This window comes from Mirounga angustirostris, unplaced genomic scaffold (assembly GCF_029215605.1).
Source record: "Mirounga angustirostris isolate CCGP_5_RB_7025 unplaced genomic scaffold, mMirAng1.0.hap1 SCAF_10, whole genome shotgun sequence".
NCBI lineage: Eukaryota > Metazoa > Chordata > Mammalia > Carnivora > Phocidae > Mirounga > Mirounga angustirostris.
Window position 1 is genome coordinate 69,002,555 of NW_026991718.1, and position 24,525 is coordinate 69,027,079.

At 37.8% G+C, this 24,525-nt stretch overlaps 1 protein-coding gene across 17 annotated transcripts in view; it reads left to right on the forward strand.

Annotated features, from left to right (window-relative positions):
* NRXN1 (neurexin 1) overlaps positions 1 to 24,525 on the forward strand; it is a 1,136,941-nt gene that overhangs the window by 421,238 nt on the left and 691,178 nt on the right. For 8 of the 17 annotated variants that reach the window (XM_045885018.2, XM_045885015.2, XM_045885017.2 and 5 more), the window contains 2 exons: positions 17,040 to 17,341; positions 20,538 to 20,699. In XM_045885018.2, coding sequence (XP_045740974.1) covers positions 17,040 to 17,341; positions 20,538 to 20,699 — 464 coding nt within the window. Of the gene's footprint in view, positions 1 to 17,039; positions 17,342 to 19,450; positions 19,496 to 20,537; positions 20,700 to 24,525 lie in introns of all 17 variants that reach the window. The other 9 variants (XM_045885012.2, XM_045885016.2, XM_045885023.2 and 6 more) reach the window with 2 other exon arrangements.

Below are 24,525 nucleotides of genomic sequence, written 5' to 3' on the forward strand. Positions count from 1 at the left end.
CCACACAGGCGCCCCTGTCTTTAATAATAATTAGCAACCGATTCCCCACCATATGCCAGGCATGACTGTGTACACAATTGCATGTTCAGGAAACATCTTCCTCCTAAATTGTTGACTAGAGCCCCCTGAAACAAAAGAATTTAAGTAACCTCCACTATAAAGTGAACCTCTCAACAGTGGCTAGTTGTCTCCCTCAGCACTTACTACAAGACAGCAAAACTGACCCTCTCACCACTAACACACTTTCCACCTCCCACCATCCCTGTCCACCTAAGCATTGGGGGATGGGGCAGTTAGAGGGAAAAAGGAGCTACTAGGTCATAGGTACTCTGAAAATGTACCGTTCAATGAGAAGTGTGCTTCCTTTGTCCAGCTTAACTGGGAGAAGAGACTACTATAGAATCATGTGTAGAATCTGATTATGCAAAAAAAGGCAAGCTAGTATTTTACGTTCCTGATGCATGGCAGTGTATGCATCAAACTTGCTGATCTGCCCTGTGCCTTTCTGAGGAGGGGAGAAGGGAACCAGCAAGGTAAAAAGAGTTGGCTATGTTTTCAGCATTTGGTATAGCCAGGATACCTAAGATTCTATGGGTCAAACAGACACTCCACATAGGCTGGGGCTTGAGCCATCTGGCCAGTATTACTCACAAGAAGGCCACTTGCTGGGGCAGAGACCTGATCTTTCTCTCTCTCTTTTTCTCCCTCCCTGTCCTTCTCTTGGTCATGCTGTCTCGCTCTTGCTCTCTCTCTCTCTCTCTGCCTCCCAAGCCCCTCCTTCTTCTCTCTCTCTCTCTGTCTCAATATTTAGAAAATGCAAGAAGGCAGAGTGTAAGAAGATGCCTAGCACTATACCAAATTCTTCCTCCCCGCCCCCTCAATTCAAAACTATGAGATAGGGATGAAAATTACATCAAATCTTAGGTTAAAATTATAAATTAGCTTGAGTTTTTGATAACCCGTAGTGACCAGAAATTCAGTGATTCTGCCCAAAATAATAAGAGATGGAGGAAAAAAATGACTGTTTTTGCATAAATAAATAAATAAATAAATAAATGCTCTTTCATGTTTATATACCATGAATATATGCTGTGGATTGCGACTCTTTAATAAACTCATTACACATACATTATATTATTTAATCCTCACAACTACCCTGTCAGATAGGCCCCCCCCCATTTACTGATGAGAAAACATTTTATTGCTTGCATTTACTGATGAGAAAACTGAGATTTTGTCCAGATTATAATATGATAGAGTCTAGTTGTCATAGATTCAGTTGTTGGAGTTGAGCCTGAGACAGGCCCAGAAATTGCAATATTGCACACCTGGTGAATGCCAGAGTACCTGTTTATTACTGTCCCTGTGTATCATATGATCCATGCAGAACTGATTGGTCATCAGCCCAGACGGGCATAGAGTGGCTTTTGGTTCCCAGCACCTGCAGTTATTTAAGCAAATGCAAATCAGTTGCACGATAGGATTGGAAAAATGTACTAGAGTTTTGGACTGTGACCTCTTTTCTTTTGGAAAAATATGTTCAAGTTTAAGCTGTATTTAATTTTTGGTCCTGAATAAGAGACTCATTTCATGACAATATCTGGGAAATAAGGAAGACCATGAGATTGGACTCAAGAGGGCAAGGATTATATTTTGATTCTACACCAATTAGTTATGTGACCATAATTTTATCTGTTGGATCTTCACTCTCTTCATCTAATAAATAAAGGTCTTGTGTTGAATAATATCTAGGTCTTCTTTAGCTTTTGTATTTAATGACCTCAAATATATCATCATTAAGACTGTGCCTCTTTTTGCAGGGGGCGGGGAGGGGGTTACCTGATAGATGCTTGGCAACTTATTTCCAGATTGGTTGCTTTGAGGTGTACCTAAAGTGAAATAAAATCTTAAGTGATGAGTATTTTACAAAGCTTGAATTCTTGCTGCAAATAATGGAAGTTAGCCTCAGAGTTTACATAGATTGAATCATATTTGAGAATTTTGGAATGATTTACAACATTGAATCAGGTAGAAAATGTAAGGAAAGAGCAAACTACTCTTCCTTTAAGGTAATACTTGGGGCACCTGGGTGACTCAGTTGATTAAGCACCTGACTCTTTTTTTTTATTTTTTAAGATTTTTATTTATTTATTTGACAGAGAGAGACACAGCAAGAGAGGGAACACAAGCAGGGGGAGAGGGAGAAGCAGGCTTTCCGTCAAGCAGGGAGCCCAAAGTGGGGCTCGATCCCAGGACCCTGGGATCATGACCTGAGCCAAAGGCAGATGCTTAATGACTGAGCCACCCAGCCGCCCCTAAGCATCTGACTCTTGATTTTGGCTCAGGTCATGATCTCAAGGTCATATCAGGGTTATGATATGAGGGTTGTGAGATCAAGACCCACATTGGCCTCCACACTGGGCATGGAGCCTGCTTAAGATTCTCTCTCTCCCTCTGCCCCTCCCCCACCAGTTCTCATGTGCATGCTCTCTCTCTCTCTAAAAAAAATAAACAAAATAAATAAATAAAATAAAGTCATGCTATTTTTCATTACAGTGATCAACTGGTTGTTTTAACTTTTAAATTACATAGGATTGTGGCAAATAAAATGATTCTGCTTTCTATTATGCTTCTTAGTGACAGAATTTAACTTGATGCGATTTTCAATTATCAGACTTTCCTTTTTCTGTTTTTCTAAACTTGTTTTATCTTTAAAGTCAGACAGCCAGGCTTATTATTTAATTTAATCATGTAAACTTCTAGTGCATACCTTTGTTTAGTCAAGGATGTTTTGTGTATTCTTGTGTATTTGACTTGGAGAGTAATAAAACAAATGAAATAAGTCTCACTCAAATGTCTGGGTTTTTTTGTTTTTTTAAATTCACATGTTGACTTTAGTTTCTAGTTTGTGTTGAACACAATCTTAGAATCACATTAATATAGTAAAACCTTAAAAACTTGTGTAATTTGGGATTGCGCATATGAAAAGCAAGATAATCAAAAACAATAGCATAGGATATGTTTTTGGCATACATAAAAGACCTGACATTCCTCATCTAAGTGGGGTCAGCGTGACTTCTCTCTGCCCAAAGGCATCTTTGTCCTTAAGAGGTCGGGTCATTCCCTTGCAGGTCCTTCACTTAGTGAAGAAGCTCATTGAACTTGATAAATGTGGAAACAAAGGGCCAAATTAATGAGATTTTTGCCCCATGCATAGGCTGTGTGAAGAGGCTTTATCCTGAGAATCAATTTCTCTGTGAACTTGGAAGTCATTTCACCTCTTTTTGTCTAACATTCCTGTCTATAAAGTAGAAATTCTTGGTGTTGAAATCGATCCATTTATAGTCTAACCTTCAAAGATTGAAAACCTTATATCATACCCAATTAAGTGGTTCAGTTATGTTTAAGTCCTTTTTGTGATGAGAAATCGGTTTACTATCAAATGAAGTATTCTACGTATGGATAATTCTCTGAGAAAGTCTTCATTATATTGACATATATATATATTTAAAGATTTTATTTATTTATTTGAGAGAAAGAGAATGAGGGAGAGAGAGCACATGAGAGGGGGGAGGGTCAGAGGGAGAAGCAGACTCCCTGACAAGCAGGGAGCCCGATGCGGGACTCGATCCAGGGACTCCAGGATCATGACCTGAGCCGAAGGCAGCTGCTCAACCAACTGAGCCACCCAGGCACCCTATATTGACATATATTATCCCATAGCTTTTATGCTTTGATTCTATTTACACCCTGATTCCACACAAAATGGAATTACTCTTCTAAGGGACATTCTTTCTGATATTTGGAGATGCTGTCATATATCCCCTAATTTTTTTTTCTTTAAGAGAGATTTCAGTATTTCCTTATATAATCTAGAAGCCTTTCATCATTTCAGCATATACTGTGAAACATATTCTAGCTTGACCAAGTAGGAGTATAACAGATGTGAGTAGACCAGCACTAAAATATAAGACCATGCCATCCCTCTTCTAAGCACTTGCATGAATATAATCCATGCTTACATGGACTTTTTTGAGTTTCTCAAATAGTTGATTCATGTTCTAAGTCTTCCAAAGATTTTGCTTTATTTGGTTTTATCTGTTGTGCCTGAGAAGTCATGTTGCCTATATTATTTGTTTGTTCAGTTGGGTAGTTTTGGACCAGAAAACAGGACTCAGGTTTATTCCCATCAAATTTAACTTTGTCAGAGTCAGCTCATCCAGTCAGCATAACAAGAATTTATAGAATTCCAAATTTTCCATCGAACTTTCCCTCAGAAAATTAGATGAGCAAAAACTGTATTTTTATCTAAATTATTGAAAGGATGAAAACTGAATAGGACTACAGTACAATAGCATCCTATTCAATCTCTTCCTGCAATTGTATAGCGACACTAAAACAAATTAATATATAATTTTAGAAAAATACTCCAATTTTTAAGTTTATTTTTTAAATTGTCTCTCTAGTATCAAAACATTTCTGTGATTATGAAAGAAACTTCCTTCACCTTGGCATTGATCCATCAATTAGCACCTTTAAACTATGGTCCTTCAAACAATTATGATTGTATCTATACAGCCTATATATTTCTTTCTAAATGTTGTGAGGTTGCTCTGAAGAGCAAATGGCATTAAGGGATATTAATATGCATTGAAAAGTTTTTAAATCATACATATTTGATATTACTATTATTGCTATTATTTTAGCTTTCACTAATAAAAGTAGCATTAGTAGGAGTACTGTCTTGCTCATATCACCCTATTAATTGGGACAACAATCCTATGTCAGATGAATTTTTTTTCAACTATCCAGATTATTTAAATTGGATAATTCAAATTATTTTATTGAAATATAGCATAAATACTAGGAAGTCCATGTATCATCAGTGTACAGCTGTGTGATTTTTGCAGTCTGAGCACATACATAACCAAAACCCAGATCAAGAACAGAACATTACTAAGCAGACTAAATGTTCCAATTGAAAGACATAGGGTAACAGAATGGATTAAAAAAAATAAGACCCATGTATATGTTCCTAAAGAGACTCATTTTAGACTGAAAGACACCTGCAGATTGAAAGTGAGAGGATGGTGAAACATCTACCATGCCAATGGTGTCAAAAGAAAGCCAAAATAATAGCACTTATATTGGACAGAAGAATCTTTAAAACAAAGACTGTAACAAACAAAGAAGGACACCACATAATAGTAAAGAGGACAATCCAAGAAGAAGATATAACAATTGCAAATATTTATGCACCCAACATAGGAGTACCCAAATACATAAAACAGTTAATAACAAGGACAAAGGAACTAATCAATAATTACAATAATAGTAGAGGACTTTAACACCCCACTTACATCAATGGACAGATCATCTACACAGAACATCAACAAGGAAACAATGACTCTGAATGACACACTGGCACAGATGGATTTAACAGATATATTCAGAACATTCCATCCTAAAACACCAGGATACACATTATTTTCAAGGGCACATGGAACATTTTCCAGAATAGATCACATATTAGCCCACAAAACAAGCCTCAACAAATTCAAGAAGACCAAAGTCATACCATGCATCTTTTCTCACTACAATACTATAAACTAGAAGTCTACCACAAGAAAAAAAAATCTGGAAAGACCACAAATATATGAAGGTTACATAACATGCTACTAAACAATGAATGGGTCAACCACAATATCAAAGAAGAAATTTAAAAAGTACATGGAAACAAATGAAAATCAAACCACAACAGTCCAAAAACTTTGGGTTGCAGCAAAAGCGGTTTTAAGAGGGAAGTTTATAGCAATACAGGCTACCTCAAGAAGCAAAAAAAAATCTCAGATAAACAGCCTAACCTTATACCCAAAGGAACTAGAAAAAGAACAACAACCAAAACCTAAAACCAGCAAAAGGAAGGAAATAATAAACATTAGAACAGAAATAAATGATACAGAAATTAAAAAACAATAGGACTGATTGATGAAACCAAGAGCAGGTTCTTTGAAAAAATCAATAAAACTGATAAACCTTAGCCATACTTACCAAAAAGAAAGAACTCAAATAAAATCACAGGTGAGAGAGGAGAAATAACAACCAACACCACAGGAAAACAAAGGATTACAAGAGAATATTACATGCCAACAAATTAGACAACCTAGAAGAAATGGATAAATTTCTAGAAACAATATAAAGTACCAAAACTGAAACAGGAGGAAATAGAAAATTTGAACAGACCAATAACTAGCAAAGAAATTAAGTCAGTAATCAAAAAACTCCCAACAAACAAAAGTCCATGACCAGATGGCTTCACAGGTAAAGTCTACCAAACATTTAAAGAAGAGTTAATATCTATTCTTCTCAAAATTTCCAAAAAATAGAAAAGGAAGGAAAACTTCAAAATTCATTCTATGAAGCCAGCATTACCTTAATACTAAAACAGGACACCACTAAAAAAGAGAACTACAGGCCAATATCCCTGATGAACATAGATACAAAAATTCTCAATAAAATACTAGCTAACCTAATTAAGCAATACATTTAAAAAAATCATTTACCACAATCAAGTGAGATTTAGTTCCGGGATGCAAGAGTGGTCCAACATTGGCAAATCAATCAATGTGGTACATCACATCAGTAAGAGAAAAGATCATTTCAATAGATACAGAAAAAGCATTTGACAAAATTCAATATCCATTCTTGATAAATATTCTCAACAAATAGAGTTAGAGGGGACATTCCTCAACATAATAAAAATCTGTGAAAACTCACAGCTAACATCATCCTTAATTGGGAAAAACTGAGAGCTCTTCCCCTAAGTTAAGGAACATGACAGGGATGTCCACTCTCACTACTTTTATTCAACATAGTACTGGAAGTGCTGGCCACAGCAATCAGACAACAAAAAGAAATAAAAGAAATCCAAATCAGTAAGGAAGAAGTAAAACTTTCACTATTTGCAGATGACTTGATGCTATATAAAGAAAACCTGAAAGACCCCACCAAAAAATTGCCAACTGATTTTAGTAAAGTCATAGGATACATCAACAAACAGAAATATTTGCATTTCTATACACCAATAATAAAACAGCAGAAAGAGAAATTAAGTAAACAATTCCATTTACAATTACACCCAAAATAATAAGTTACCGTGGAATAAACCTAACTAAAGAGGTGAAAGACCTGTACTCTGAAAACAACAAAACACTGCTGAAAGAAATTGAAGATGACACAAAGAAATGGAAAGACATTCCATGCTCATGCATCAGAAGAACAAATATTGTTAAAATATTTACACTACCCAAGGCAATCTACTCATTTAATACATTCCGTATCAAAATACCAATAGCTTTTTTCACAGAACTAGAACAAACAATTCTAAAATTTGTGTGGAACAACAAAAGACCCTGAGTAGCCAAATCATTCCTGAAAAAGAAAAGCAAAGCTGGAGGCGTATAACTTCAAGTTACATCACAAAGCTATAGTAATCAAAACAGTATGATACTGGCACAAAAATAGACACATAAATCAATAAACAGAAGAGAAAATCCAAAAATAAACCCCACAATCATATAGTCAATTAATCTTCCACAAAGCAGGAAAGAATACCCAATGGGAAAAAGACAGTCTATTCAACAAATGGTGTTGCAAAAACTGGACAGCTACATGCAAAAGAAATAAATGGGATAACTTTCTTACACCATATACAGAAATAAATACAAAATGGAATAAAGACCTAAATGTGAGACTGGAATCCATCAAAATCCTAGAAAAGAACTCAGGTAGTAACTTCTTTGACATTAATTGTAGCAACTTCTTTCTAGATATGTCTCCTGAGGCAATGGAAACAAAGGCAAATGTAAATTATTGGGACTTCATCAAATAAAAAGCTTCTGCACAGTGAAGGAAACAATCAACAAAACTAGAAGGCAACCTGTGGACTGGGAGAAGTTATTTGTAAATGACATATCCAATAATGGGCTAGTATCACCAAATAATCCAATTTAAAAATGGGGAGAAGACCTGACATCTCTCCAAAGAAGTCATCCAGATGGCCAACAAGCACAAGAAAAGAGGTTCAACATCACCCATCATCAGGGAAATGCAAACAAAACTACATTGAAGTATCATCTCACACCTGTCAGAATGGCTAAAATCAACAACACAAGAAACAACAGGTGTTGGTGAAGATGTATAGAAAAAGGAACACTATTGCACTGTTGTGGGAATGCAAACCTGTGCAACCACTGTGGAAAACAGTATGGAGTTTCTCAAAAAGTTAAAGATAGAACTACCCTATGAGATAGAAATCGCTCTACTAGGTATTTACCCAAAGAACACTAATTCAAAAGGATACATGCACCCCTATGTTTATAGCAGCATTATTTACAATAGCCAAGGGTCCATTGATTGATGAATGGATAAAGAAAAAGTGGTATGTATACGCAATGGAATATTATTTAGCCATAAAAAAGAATGAAATCTTGCCATTTGCAAAAACATGGATGGAACTCGGAGAGTATAATGCTAAGTAAAATAACTCAGTCAGAGAAAGACAAATACCATATGATTTCATTCATATGTGGAATATAAGAAACAAAACAAACAAGCAAAGGGAAAAAATAAGAGAGAGAGACAAAGCAAGAAACAGACTGTTAACCATAGAGAAGAAACTGATGGTTACCAGAGAGGAGATTGGTGAGGGTATGGGTTAAATAGGTGATGGAGATTAAGGAGTGCACTTATTGTGATGAGCACTGTTAAATAATTATATTGTATATCTGAAACTAATATGATACTCCATATTAACTAACTGGAATTAAAATAAAAACTTAAAAAAAGAACAGAACATTACTAACCCTCCAGTGTCCTCACTAGTTCTCCCTTCCTCTAGCCATTATCTTCATTTGCAACAGTAGAGTTTAGTTTTGCTTGTTTTTAAAATTTTTATATAATTGTAATCATAAGAAATATTCTTTCAAGTCTGGCATCTTCTGTTTTTTCTTTCTTTCTTTTTTTTTTTTAGAGGGAGAGAGGTGGGGGAGGGCTGGGAGAGAGGAAGAGAGAATCGCAAGCAGGCTCCATGCCCAGTGTGGAGCCAAATATGGGGCTAATCTCACAACCCCAAGATCATGACCTGAGCAGAAATCAAGAGTCAGATGCTCAACGGAATGAGCCACCCAGGCTCCCCTGGCATTTTTCTTTTTTACTTAACCTTATTATTGTGAGATTTATCCATATTTTTGTTTGTAGTTGAAGATCATGTATTTCCATTACTGTTCCTTTGTATAACTATAACTCAAATCATTTATCCATTCCCTTGATTAACATTTTGGTAGTGTTCAATTTGAGGTTATTATGCAGAGGGCTGCTACAAACATACTGATATGTTATTCTGATCATCTTTGAGTGAATTTTTGTTGGATGTCTACTTGCAAGTGGAATTACTGGAAGATAGAATATGCAGATATCCACCTTTAAAAGATACTGCCAGTTTTAAAAAGTAGTTCCCACCAGTAACACATGAGAGTTCTAGTTGCTCCACGTCTTCACTAACACTTGGTATGTTTTGTCTTGTCGTTTTATTCATCATAGTGGAATGTATTGATGTTTTACTGTGATTTTAAGTTGATTTCTCTGAAGACAAAGTTGAACATCTTTTCATATGGATATCCTATTATCATCGAGTGTCTGTTCATATATTTTGCCTATTTTTTTTTCTGTTGATTTGTCTAGTTTTTTTCTTATTGGTTTGTATAAATCATTTATGTATCCTGGATATAAATTATTTGTTGCTATATGTATTGCTGTAAATCTAATTTCTTCCTCTCTCTCTCTCTCACTTTCATTCTAAAATACTGCCTATGTTTTCTCCTAGGACTTTTATGGTTTCAGGTCTTATATTTAAGTGTTCAGTCCATTTGAGTTTATCTTTGTGTATGGTATGAGAAAGTGGTCTGGTTTCATTCTTTTGCATGTAGCTGTCCAGTTTTCCCAGCATCGTTTGTTGAAGACACTTTGTCCCCATTGTATATTCCTGCCTCCTTTGTCATAGATTAATTGACCATATAAGCTTGGGTTGATTTCTGGGCTATCCTGTTCTGTGGATCTGTGTGTCTACTTTTGTGCCAGTACCATATTGTTTTGATTATTATAGCTTTGTAGGATATCCTGAAATCTGGGATTGTGTTACCTCCAGCTTTGTTCTTCTTTCTCAAGATTGCTTTGGCTATTTGGGATCTTTTGTGGGTCCTTACAAATTTTAGTTTTGTGAAAAATGTTGTTGGTATTTCATTTCTTTTTGATGTTTATTGTTTTAGCACATATTGGAAATGCAAAAAATATTTGGGACTTGTATTTTAAAATGGAAATAGAACCATTCTTTACATGTTCAACAGGAAAGCATAAATAATTACTCACTATGCTACTTCTTACTTGCATATGACATAGCACAAAATTTAATGACAAAGACTATACAGCAACAGACGAAGAGTTGGAGGAAATATAATCCTCTTGTGTTAGAAAATGGAATGATTTATGCATTTTTATATAGAATACATATTCTTTCATGAAAAAGAACATAGCAAAAATATTTTTCCTGTTTAGATGCATGTCTTATTTACGGCTTTTTGAGGTAATGATATGTTGTACATTGAATTTTTCCAAGAGTTATGTGGTTGCCTTTAATGCAATTTGAATTACCTAAATTTTTAAATTAAACAATACAGAAAGAGTGATATTTTCATTTTTAAGTAATAGAAACATCATGGTGTTAAATGTCATCAACATTCATATAACTTCAAAGTTTGCCATCTAGTGAATTGCAAACTGTTTTTACTATTTTTCCCTTTGGGTCTGCCACATTATCTGGCAAAGGAATCCTTTGTCAAGATGCATTGTGAATTATGCTGATTTGAAATGACATTGGGTCCCTTGGATAAAATGCTATAGCCTTTCAACTAAACCAAAATTCTTTACACCCCCAAACTTTGTTATTTTGTTATTTAGTTATTTAAAGATAGTCAGAGTCTGCTTCTGTTCCTGGCACACTTTTTTTTTTATTATTATTATGTTAGTCACCATACAGTACATCATTAGTTTTTGATGTAGTGTTCCATGGTTCATTGTTTGCATATAACACCCAGTGCTCCATGCAATACGTGCCCTCCTTAATACCCATCACCAGGCTAACCCATCCCCCCCAACCCCCCTCCCCTCTAAAACCCTCAGTTTGTTTCTCAGAGTCCATAGTCTCTCATGGTTCGTCTCCCCCTCTGATTCCCCCCCCCTTCATTTTTCCCTTCCTTCTCCTAATGTCCTCCATGCTATGCCTTATGTTCCACAAATAAGTGAAACCATATGATAATTGACTTTCTCTGCTTGACTTATTTCACTTAGTATAATCTCCTCCAGTCCCATCCATGTTGATGTAAAAGTTGGATATTCATCCTTTCTGATGGCTGAGTAATATTCCATTGTATACATGGACCACATCTTCTTTATCCATTCATCTGTTGAAGGGCATCTCAGCTCCTTCCAGAGTTTGGCTATTGTGGACATAGCTGTTATGAACATTGGGGTGCATATGGCCCTTCTTTTCATTACATCTGTGTCTTTGGGGTAAATGCCCAGTAGTGAAATTGCTGGGTCATAGGGTAGCTCTGTTTTTAATTTTTTGAGGAACCTCCACACTGTTTTCCAAAGTGGCTGAGAACACATTAATAAGAGGAGAGAGAAGAACCATATGGTCCTCTCGATGCAGAAAAAGCATTTGACAAAATACATCATCCTTTCCTGATTAAAACTCTTCAGAGTATAGGGATAGAGGGAACATTCCTCAAGTTCATAAAATCCATCTATAAAAACCCACAGCAAATATCATTCTCAATGGGGAAAAGCTGAGAGCCTTTCCCTTAAGGTCAGGAACACGACAAGGATGCCCACTCTTGCCACTGTTTTTCAACATAGTACTAGAAGTCCTAGCAATAGCAATCAGACAACAACAACAACAAAAATAAAAGGTATTCAAATTGGCAAAGAAGAAGTCACACTCTCTCTCTTCGCAGATGACATGATACTTTATGTGGAAAACCCAAAAGACTCCACCCCCAAATTACTAGAACTCATACAGCAATTCAGTAATGTGGCAGGATACAAAATCAATGTACAGAAATCAGTTGCTTTCTTATACACTAACAATGTAACTGTAGAAAGAGAAATTAGAGAAACGATTCCATTTACAATAGCACCAAAAACCATAAGATACCTCAGAATAAACCTAACCAAAGAGGTAAAGGATCTATACTCTAGGAACTACAAAACACTCATGAAAGAAATTGAAGAAGACACAAAAAGATAGAAAAACATTCCATGCTCATGGATCGGAAGAATAAACATTGTTAAAATGTCTATGCTGCCCAGAACAATCTATACCTTCAACGCCATCCCAATCAAAATACCAATGGCATTTTTCAAAGTGCTGGAACAAACAATCCTAAAATTTGTATGGAATCAAAAAAGACCCCGAATCACCAGGGAAATGTTGAAAAAGAAAAACAAAGCTGGGGGCATCACGTTGCCTGATTTCAAGCTATATTACAAACCTGTGATCACCAAGACAGCATGGTACTGGCACAAAAACAGACAGATAGACCAATGGAACAGAATAGAGAGCGCTGGCACACTTTCTGAACTTTGATAGTCATTTAAATTTTATGGGTCTGAAAATTTTTTTCTCCAAATTTTAATTTAAATTACAGGTAGTTAACATATGGTGCAATATTAGTTTCAGATGTAGATTTTAGTGATTCATCACTTACATACAACACCCAGTGCTTATCACAACAAGTGCCCTCCTTAACACCCATCACCCATTTAACCCATCCCCACACCCACCTCTCCTCCAACATTCCTCAGTTTGTTCTCTATAGTTAAGAGTCTGTTCCTTGGCTCACTTTCTTAGTAATGTAAATTAAAGAGTTGGGCCAGAGGAGGGTCTCTAAAACTCTCTGCTTAGAGACCTAATTCTAAGCATTCAGTGGGGATGAAAATTCTGCAAATGTCATCTTCAGATACATACATAATGTATGTACATATATATGAACCGGAATTCATGTAACTACCTATCATCAAAGGATCAGAACAATGAGCAGAGAGAAGTGAATTGAAAGCAATTAGGAATGTTATCTCTATTGATTATGGCAACCATTTTCTGAGTACTGAGACCTTTACAATATGAGAAATTCCCATGGGATTATATAATGCCAAATAGTGCTTATTGCAGTTGGTCAATTTCATCTCATCAGCCCTCTCAGCAGCAGTAAGTAAGAATTACTTTTTATCCATGGCTTTTCCAAACCTGGAATTTTTCTCTTTTATTTTCATTTTTTTTGCCAATTTCAGCGTTATGACATGGTATTTGAATATAATTTGGTTTTTGCCTTCCCCAGAAGACTCCTAGGATTGAGCATCTTTTCATTTATTCTGTGAAATTACTGTGCTTTTCTTTTGCCTATTTTCCCCTTGTTCATCTTATTTCATATTGATTTATCAAAGTGCTTCACATATCCTGGGTGGTAGTCCTTCTTAAATTAATATGGTATAAAAATATTTTGGGGGCGCCTGGGTGGGTCAGTTGGTTAAGCATCTGCCTTCGGCTCAGGTCATGATCCCAGGGTCCTGGGATCAAGCTCCACGTCAGGCTCTGTGCTCCATGGGGAGTCTGCTTCTCCCTCTGCCCCTCACGCCACTTGTGCTCACTCTCTCTCTTTTTCTCTCTCTCTCTCAAATAAATAAATAAAATCTTTAAAAAATTATTTTCTGGGTGCCTGGGTGGCTCAGTTGTTAAGCGTCTGCCTTCGGCTCAGGTCATGATCCCAGGGTCCTGGGATCGAGCCCCACCGCTGAGCGGGAAGCCTGCTTCTCCCTCTCCCATTCCCCCTGCTTGTGCTCCCTCTCTCGCTGTGTCCCTCTCTGTCAAATAAATAAATAAAATATTAAAAAAGTAAAAAATAAAATAAATAAATAAATAATTCTTTTCTTCCAGTTTTTTTTATTTAGATTCTTTCTCTCTGTGATATTATTGATGAACAGGTGTTCCTAATTTTAATGTGGTTGAATGTATTGATATTTTATTAGTTCCTTTTACGCCTATTTAATAAATCATTCCATAATTCAGTATCTCACTTTCTTGTCCTACAAAAATTTTACAGATTTACCTCAGCAACTTATATCCTTCGTGCATGGAGAATTGGTTTTTGTAGATGATGTAGAGATCCAATTTTACTTTATTCATATAGATAACCAGTTGTCCCAGCACCATTTATTGACTAATCTATACTCTGCTCATTTAACTGCAATGCCTGACTTAATATAAATTGTTTTCATGTAGACTTAGGATTATTTTTAGTTTCATCATTTTTATCCCCCCTTTTTTCATTTATCCTAATGTATTATCTTCATTACCATAATTTTCTAATAAATGTGCACCTTCACACAAGAAAGTTCCTTCTACTTCTTTTTCTGACATAGCTTGGCTATTTTAGGCTCGTTGTTTTTCCCAAAGAACTTGTAGAATCAGCTTTTCACATTCATTTAAAAATTTCATTTAGATTTTTAATGGAATTTCATCAAATCTATAGATCTGTTTATATATGTTTAAAACATCGACTGTCCCAGTATATAGAACCCTTTCTGAAATATCTTGTTAAACCCAGTACTTTTCTGAAGATTATTTTGGTCTTTCAATTTATACAATAGTATTTGCTAATATGATTTTTTCACTTAAAATCTTTATAATGCTTGTATATTTTTCCTTTCTTCCTACATTGCCTAGGACTTCAAATACAGTATGTTGATAGTAGGAGTCCTTGTTCTGACCTTAAAGATAATATTCTAGATTTCATAATGAAGTTCACATATGCTATTTGTTTTAGATTATTTATCACAATTATTACATTAGACAGGCAAGAAGGAAGGCATCTACCATTCCTAATGCCTACCAAATTTGCCATATGTCTATACATGCATTATCTCATTTTATCTGGAAAGACTGGTATAACTAACCATATTTCAGAAACTGAGATTTGAAAAGAGGCATAATTGCTCCCCAGTGCAGTTAGCAAGTAGCCAAGCTAGGATCTAATTTCATATGTCGACCTACTTCCCCTCCCACCCCCCACTACATATATTTAGAAACATTTGGTTGTGCTAGCTCCCAATATCAAGCCACTTGCCATATTGAACTGATCAGGGGAGTAGACACCCAGACTGTCAACTTTCAGATACAGGAATTAGGTCAGCTTTGGCCACTCCATTATCCCTAAAGACCGGTACTGGGCTTAACACTTAGGAGGTGCTCAACCAATATTATGACTGTATGAATGGGAGGAACCCTCTAGTTTGGCTTGCATTTATTGTCCTTGCTATGATTCTGCCTCAGAATGTGATGGATTTGGCTTGACCACTAGTGGTCACTAAAAACTTACTGGTAGGCAGTGACTTTTCTTCTAGGGCACACCCTTGTGAAAGTCCCTAGGTGTTCACTGTCTAACTCCATGCCATGCCTTGCCTACCTCTAGCCCCTTGTGGCACTGTCTGCATCCCAGAGAGTCAGGTCATCAGGCACTGGTGAGTTGAGACCTTGATTTGAGCTCTGATTCAGGGACATGAGTTATTTCACTATCAAATGAAATAGCCCTGGGTGCCTGGGTGGCTCAGTCGGTTAAGCGGCTGCCTTCGGCTCAGGTTATGATCCCAGGGTCCTGGGATCAAGTCCCACATCGGGCTCCCTGCTCTGCGGGGAGCCTTGCTTCTCCCTCTCCCACTCCCCCTGCTTGTGTTCCCTCTCTCGCTGTGTCTCTCTCTGTCAAATAAATAAATAAAATCTTAAAAAAAAAAAAAAAAAGAAATAGCCCTGAGGTAAAAACCTGTTGCCAAGGGTAAGCCCCTTTTCGGCATGAACCCTCCTGTGGACATGGTAGAGAGGCTATATTACCAGTAAAACAGATTAAGATTCCCCACTATCACGTATAATTCTGTGTTTATAGTTTATCAGAAGCTGATTCTAGACCATACGGTTTCATTTTTCTTGGCACAATACCATCATTGCCTAGGAAGTTGAGGAAGCTTTTGGCTTACATTCTTCCTTTGGTTAAACTCACTTAATCAGTGGGAGAAGATTGCTCATTCCAAATACCCACATTTTGGGTTAATCTGTCTGACATCTTGTGGGACCCACACTGTTACTCATAAATATGATAAAGACAGATATATAGAGAACGTTGAGACTTCATTTACATGCTATTCCCATGATGATGTGCTGGAATTTTGACCGGTCTCATAAAAGCCAGCCCTACCATCTGCTTGGTGAGATCAGGGAATGAATCAGCAATCCAGCAGACTCCATTAAGCTCGCTATCACTGCTCCCTCCATCCAAGGAGGGAACAACAACAACAACAAAATGCGCATGCTCTCTAGGAGATCTGTTTACTCCCAGACCAAATTCTATTTTTTTTTCTTTGCTTTCCCCTTACCAGATAATTTGTTATGGTTTCTCAGTGATGAAAATATTTGGCTCTTCACTGAGAAGATCTTTGAATATAAATGTCTCACTGAAAATTAAAATAACGCCTCAGTTGGATGGAGAGAATGTTGCAAACACATTGGAACCCATTGTTGCCAGCAGAGTAGAACCATCCAATGTGCATTTATGGTACCTGATTCATGCCCTGGAGATATCACAGAGCTACTTTCTGTGATCAGAGCTCTTGCAGTGATACTTAAAAATTAATTGAATTTTCAAGAATGTCAGCTTTAGCTATTGCAATTGATGGCCCAATAGCTAAGGAGGTTTATTAAAAATATACTGCCACCTACAGTACCGTTTGCTCTGTTTGACGGGGCTCTTGTCATGAATGTTAATTAGACAGAGTTAATTTGGGGGGGCTAATGATTAATTTTGTTTCTGTTAAGGTCTGCTGATCTACATAGTATATTTCTTTACTTATGCACGTATATATCTGTTTCCCCCTAGGAAAAGAAGAATATATTGCCACTTTCAAGGGATCTGAATACTTCTGCTACGACTTGTCTCAAAACCCCATTCAAAGCAGCAGCGATGAAATAACTTTGTCCTTTAAAACTCTTCAGAGGAATGGACTGATGCTTCATACCGGGAAATCGGCTGATTATGTCAATCTCGCCCTGAAAAATGGAGCTGTCTCTCTGGTCATTAATTTGGGATCGGGGGCCTTTGAAGCACTAGTGGAGCCCGTGAATGGAAAGTTTAATGATAATGCCTGGCATGATGTGAAAGTCACCAGGAATCTGCGTCAGGTAACAACGCAGTGGATAAGAGAGTTACTGGCTTTGTTTCTCACTACAGCTGTGTGTGTGGTACTTGAAAATCCTAACAACATGATATAAGGCTCCTCAGAGTCGCTTACAAATTAGATTTTTCTTCTTCTGAGATGAATCTTCCTGCCATACTTGAGCAGGGGCATATCTAGAAAGTTCTGGGGGGCCCAAAGACTATTTTGATACAGCGACATATGACAATTTCCCAGAGGGTGCAAGGGTATCCCTGCGACCTGCCCTTCCTGTGATGTGTGTGATTTTGTTGTGTTTTATTTTTTTGTTTGTTTGTTTGTTTGATTTTAAATTCTAGTTTTCATGGTGATCATTTGGAAGCATGCACATTGGGATCATTAAATCACAGTTCCTTTTTTGTAGTAAAAATATCAGTGTGTTTGTGATTTGGGATTGTATCAATCCCTACTCCCTCTCCACCCCTACCTCTGAAACAGGGACAAGAAAAGCCCCTGAGGCATAAAGAATGACTTTGGGGGCCTGTACATCTCCTGAAGAGTTTGTTTATGAAGCCATTTTTTATTTTTAGCACAGGTACTTTAAATCCCAAATGACTCTGGAGAGACCAGTTCATCTCCTAGGTGCCCATTTCTATTTGGTTGTATTAAAAAAAAAAAAAAAAAAATCTTGCAAGAGTCTATATACTAGGAAAATACCAATTCTTTAGTAAATCTATGGGTCCACATATACTGTATGTTTTTAACTGAGGCATATTATTACAGTATATATGTATATATATATATACCTATATATACAAATGGAAGTGAATAGATTGTCCTTTTATATTGAACATTATAAGTTTTGGTTATTATTTGAAATTTTATATTACAATGTGTCATTTTGTTAAGTGTTGACAGTGACTAATTTTTCTGCAGTTCATGCTGATCTCAAACTAATATCCTTAACATATTTGTTGTTTCTCTGAACAGTTGCAGAATGACCGGATTGTCTCTGGTTTTCCTTTACTAAAACAGCCCTCTCTTTCTGAGCTGTTAACCTTCTAACCTTTTCTTTCCCGCTTCTGAAAGGCTTAAACTCTCCAAACTTGAGGCAAAAAAGAATTTTGGAAGTACAGACATAGTCTAGCTAAGGCAGACAAGTAAAACTGAAGGATTCTTAGATCCTCAAAGACCTTTCAGAGGCCTTCTTGGCATGGGAGGGGCCCTGCATGCTTCACACCTGCCCTGGGAAAGAGTCACCCCGCCTCCAACTCAGTGCAGCAGGAGACCATGGATTTCCTATAAGTCTGTCTCTTTGGTTTTCCTTTTTTTATTTTTTTCTCTCAGATTCTCACCAAGAGACCGGAGGCTCATTTGAGAGAAGCGCAGAAGGAAGGGTGGGGCTTGAGGAGCCCACTTTCTAGATTTGCCTTTGCTCAGGTTACAAAGCAAACTGCGAATTGGTAGCTCAAAGGAAACTGTGGTTATACAGCTGGGGTGCATGTGTGGCAGGACAGATTAAAAACAAATCCATTCTACTCATTCTATGTGTCAGGATCTTTGCTTTGTTTCATTGCAGTAAACTGTGACCCTAAAGCCCATCAATATGACCGAAGGAAGTTTTGGAGTTGAGGAGGAGTCCTTGTGTGCTGTAAAATTGAGTAGCAGGGCAATGCCAACCAATTCCTATGAATTTGCTCGGGTGGGGTGGGCCAGGGTGGGGGAGGGAGCGCCTCCGGGCATAAGGCGGCAGTGGTCAGCTGATGAGCTTGAGGCCTTTGAATCCCTTATAGACTTTTTAAATGACTGTCAGATGTACTCAGGGAGACAAAGGGAACATTGCCATATGTCTGTTTCTATCTAGTAGCAAGTGATCAACAATACCGGCAGGAAAAATACTACCTCTGTGGGAGGCCTATTTGTTAGTCTGCTTTTTTCTTGTAAAATTTTTTTGCCCTTTTTCTATGTTACTAACATGCTTAATAACTAACATGTCATTCATGGAATGTTTCATTCTACTAACCGTTACCTGAATCAAAAAATGTACTAACATGGTAGAAACCATCATATTTTTTAAGTAACGATCGTTATTCTGTTCACAGTTTTTAATTTCCTTTCTCCCCCCTTCTCCACAAAGCACTCAGGCATTGGACACGCTATGGTAAACAAACTACATTGTTCGGTAGATATCATTCTAATTGTTTCTTATTTTGGGTTTGCCGTGTGTTTTCTTTCTTTCTTTTAACTGTAGACATCATTAACAAAAGAGGAACTGCGGTTGGTACTCTTCTGCTTACTTTGACCTCCTTCTTTTCATCTGTTGTTGACCTTCTTATTTTTGACCTGTTCCCGTCAACTTCTGTTTTCCAACTCACCTGTAGGGGCATCGTTAACGTTTCGAACGTTTTGCATCCAGCTGTGGTTAACCTGGATAAGACAAAATGGTGGCTGGCCCGAGTGACCGCAAGCTCAGCCAGTCTCTAACCATTCATGATGCATGGCATGCACACCTGATTGGGGAATGTCGGAGATGCCACACCCACTCATCTTTACGTCATCACAAAGCAGTTGTGTTTTTTTGTTGTTTTGGTTTTTTGGTTTTTTCCTTTGGTTCTCCCCGTTTTCTTCCCTTTCCTTTCTGAAACGTACTGTCCCTCCTGCATGTGCACATCGCGTGTGCTGCTTCCACGGGTTGTTTTGCCTTTCCTCCCCCTTGGCATGGACTTAGGCACTTGCATGCTGAACAACTGCTGCTCAATAGTGCGAATAGTGACGTTGCTGGAAAGAGCTTGCGCCTTTTATGTTAACAAGGTGCACGTTGTGATTAGTTAATAACAGACGACTAAACTTTACTAATATGTACACCAGCAAAACTAACCTAGGAAGCATTTTACTAACACCATTTTTGTGTCTGCTAAATAACTTTTGAGTTGCAGTAGGGATGATGCTGACACTAGTTCAATAATCAGTTAACTCTCTAACTAGTTTAGATCGCTTAGGGCTAGTTGAATAGAATCCAAGAATAAACTTCAAACAGACATGAAAATGGGTTCCGCCATAGGTCTAAAAATAAAAACCAAACGAACAGAAAAAAAAAAAAAAAGGCAAAAAAAACAAAACGAAAAAAACAAAAAAACAAAACAAAACACAAAACAGGCATATCCCAGGATTACAGTATCTAGGTCTGAGTATAGCGTGTCCTTTCCCTGTGCTTTGTTATCTAGGTGACAATATCAGTGGATGGGATTCTTACCACAACGGGCTACACGCAAGAAGATTATACCATGCTGGGGTCTGATGACTTTTTCTATGTTGGAGGCAGTCCCAGCACAGCAGACCTTCCAGGGTCACCAGTCAGTAACAACTTTATGGGCTGTCTCAAAGAGGTAAATATCACTGTCACCAGAATCATTCCTAATCCATGATCCCATCATTTCAGATCCGGACTGAAAGCACCTTTGCCGAAGACCCAGTGTTTGCGGAGTCAAATGGCACAACCTTAAATTGGATATTCTACTGTTGTTTGTATAGGATTGGGGGAGGGAGGCAGCTCATAGAACATTATGAAGGAATGAAGTGCCTCTTCTTTCATAGTCTGTAAGTAAGTCACAGTTAAGATCTGCATGGGCAGTTGTGTATTAGCTATAAAAGAAAGTGAAACAAAGGAAGGCTTTATCGGGAGTTAAGTTCAATGCCTTACTCATTTTTGCGTAACTGTCTTAGGTGTTTTTAATACAGTGGTGACTTGTTTGATCGTTACAGGAAAAAAGAAGAAAAAAATTAGGATACGAGAGAGGTTACATAAAACAAAAACAAAATGAGGCTGTGTGATGAAATGATTTTGTTCTTAGGTTTGAAAAATATTCCAAAGGAAGTGAAGCTGTTTCATTTGTGATCTGATCAGCACGCTTGGTATTTACCTGAGCAAAACTATCAGGCTAAAAGATACCAGTAATTTCATCCCTCATACTCAGCTGTCCTTATCTGTTATAAATCTTGATAAAATTGGAACTTGTTGGGATTTGGGGAGAAAAAGATTGGGAAGTCCTTGAATTTCAACTTATGTTAATATGTTTTTTCCATAAAAGCTGCTTGTTTTCAATCAGGTAGAACCCAGTTTCTTTTGGCTGCTAGAACCAGAGGTTTCTCTTGTATTGTATGGTTGCAGTTTAATGGTGTAGACCTCCAAAATGTAAAGTGTAATCACTGAATTTATGAGTGATTAGCCATGGGTGCTGTTGGTAAGCGGTTACATACTTTGGTTTATTCTAAAGAAAATATTCCAGTTATATAAACTTGATTCAGGTAAGCATCAGTGAAAAACAGCCTCCGCTTATCATACCCTTACCTCTCCTCCGTGTATGCGAACATACTGCATGGCCCAGTAGTGGCTGGATATAGAAGAATCCTAAGAGGAATTTGAAAATGCTCATTTTAACAAATCCAAGGAGATGCAGTTCTGAAAAGTTGAATTTCACCATACTTTGTGGTGGGAGGGATCGACTGCCTCCCAGAGAATAACTTACACCCTTTATAAGTATGTAGTATGACCCAGGACTTCGCTAAGCTCTGTGGGCGTAATGAAGTAATTATGATTTTCATTATTATAATAATAGCACTGGCATTTTTTGGAACTCTTATTTTGTGTCTGATGCTATCCTAAGAGCTTTACAGGGATCTCCACAATATAGGTCGTCATTTTATCATCTGTATTTTTTCAGGCAAGGTATTAGGTTTCAGAGCAGGTAAGTTTCTTGAGCAAGTTGTTAGCAATAGCTAACAACTATTAAAACCTAGAGCTTAACCAAAGAAGTCTGATGTCAGAGTCTGTTGTGCTCTTAATTACTGTCATATACAGTGTCCCAACAGAAATGTTTGTTAGGGTCCCTGCCATGGAAGATTGTGCAAACCGTTGAGGTGCTTACAAACTGAAACAGCTCTTAGAAATGTGTAATAGACTGTGAGGGATGAGGTATTAAATTGTGTGGCAGAGTTCTACTCTTTGGAGTCCAAGAGAATGAAATGAGTGAGAGACCTAGTAGACAAAGAAGATACACAGAAGAGTAAGAATGTGAGAATCCTGATGGATGACTATGGTTTGGATAGGCAGGGGATAGAGAATGGGTTTCAGATTAGGAAGAAACATGGTAAAACAAACAGAAACTAGTGATAAGATGCCTAAAACCCCTTTCTGGTAAAGGGGGTTTTACCCTTTTACCCACACTGCCACCCACCCAGCCCATTTCCTCACTTTCACTGTGAACAGGCCAGCCTACAGTCAGCCCCTAGGCCCTGCTTCATCTATGGAAAGTCAGTCCTGCTGTGGCCTAGGGAAAGGAAAGGTGATCTAAGAATCCCTAGCAGAAACACGACTGTAGCTAAAGAGCTCTTTCGGCTATCTAGTAAAAACATGAGGTTTTCTGCAGTGACCACCCAGGTTCAGCTGAGCCTTGTTGTCTTCTGACAGTTCGGCGTGGCGGGACAGCTTTTTGAGTGTAGGAAGCTGCCATGGATTGAAATCATAGTTTCATATTAAACTGTATGTCAGATTAATGTTGTAACGTTTAAATGTTAACGAGTAGTAGACACATTTTAGAACTCGTCTATTTTTATTTGGTTTTTCAGTCACAAAAAATCACTACAGCACAGACAATCCAAGTGGTCTTCCCTGTGACATTCATTTAGCCCCTGCTGAGCCCATACAAGGCAGGTTCACTCCTGTCATGATCTCTACTCCGGTTGATACCGTTCCTCTTAGTTGATTGGGCACCTCCCTCGCCTCTCTCTCCCACAGCCTGGGGGTGGGGGGATGTGTGTAGGGCAAGTGCTGTTGGGGTTTTTGTTTGTTTTTTAATTTTTGTTTTTTGTTTTTGTTTTTTGTTTTTTGACGTGTTACCTCCCTCACTTTCTTTCTTTTTTTTTTTTAAGATTTTATTTATTTATTTGAGACAGAGAGAATGAGAGAGAGAGAGAGAGCACATGAGAGGGGGGAGGGTCAGAGGGAGAAGCAGGTTCCTTGCCGAGCAGAGAGCCCGATGTGGGACTCCATCCAGGGACTCCAGGATCATGACCTGAGCCGAAGGCAGTCGCTTAACCGACTGAGCCACCCAGGCGCCCTCCCTCACTTTATTTCTTCCTGACACAGTAGAAGGTGGACAGGTACAAGCACAATCAACCTGTAAATCAGAACATACCCGACTTAGAGGGCTTTTGGATGGGCCATAGTTTCTGAATTGCTGTCTATTTAGAATGCCCTGCTCTTCCTACTTCCAAAATGAACTTGCGACAAAGTGTCATAGATTTGGAGGTAAATGACCTCATTTCAGGTAGATGAGCTCCGTAGAGTTACTGAAAAGAGAGGAACATGCCCATCTTCCTTCTCACCACATTTCTTTTTTTTTTTTTTTCATTTCAACATTAACAAATATTTTTTGAACACTCGTCCTGCCCCAGACACTGTTCTAAGTTCCAGGGATATGCAGTAAAACAAAGCCCCTGCTCTTCTTTTTTTTTTTTTTTTTATTCTTATGTTAATCCCCATACATGACATCATTAGTTTTAGATGTAGTGTTCCATGATTCGTTGTTTGTGCATAACACCCAGTGCTCCATGCAGAATCTCACCACATCTCTTAACACTAAGCCCAGGTAAGCTTTCCTCCAGCTTCCATAAGCTTTTGGCCCTGGAGTACATGGTATGTCTAAAACCTTAATTATGGTTTCATTTATGGTGCGTAACAATTTGCTTTTCAATCTGTTATGTAATCCCTTTTAGGATGCCCAGTCCTGGGGAAGATACTATTAACACCAGGTCCGAAGCTATAGAAGAAATATTGGAGTGTTAGATTAAGAAGGATCCTGGGAATCATTCTCCAAGCCCAGTCTCCTTTTTTGGAAATGGAGAAACAGACCTAGAGGAGTTACCTGACCTACCCAAGAGCAATGAAGGGGTAACAGGAGTAGAACACACAATACGGTCAGATAAAATAGAATTTTTGAACGGCTGATTCTGTTCTACTGTAAACAGTGGCCTCAAGACAGAAATAGAGATGGCCCACCATTCTCACTAATTCTCATCTTCATTCTTTAAAGATTACAGTGTAGGGACGCCTGGGTGGCTCAGTCTGTCAAGTGTCCAACTCTTGATTTCAGCTCAGGTCATGATCTCAGGGTTGTGAGATCGAGCCCCACGTCAGGCTATGCACTGGGCATG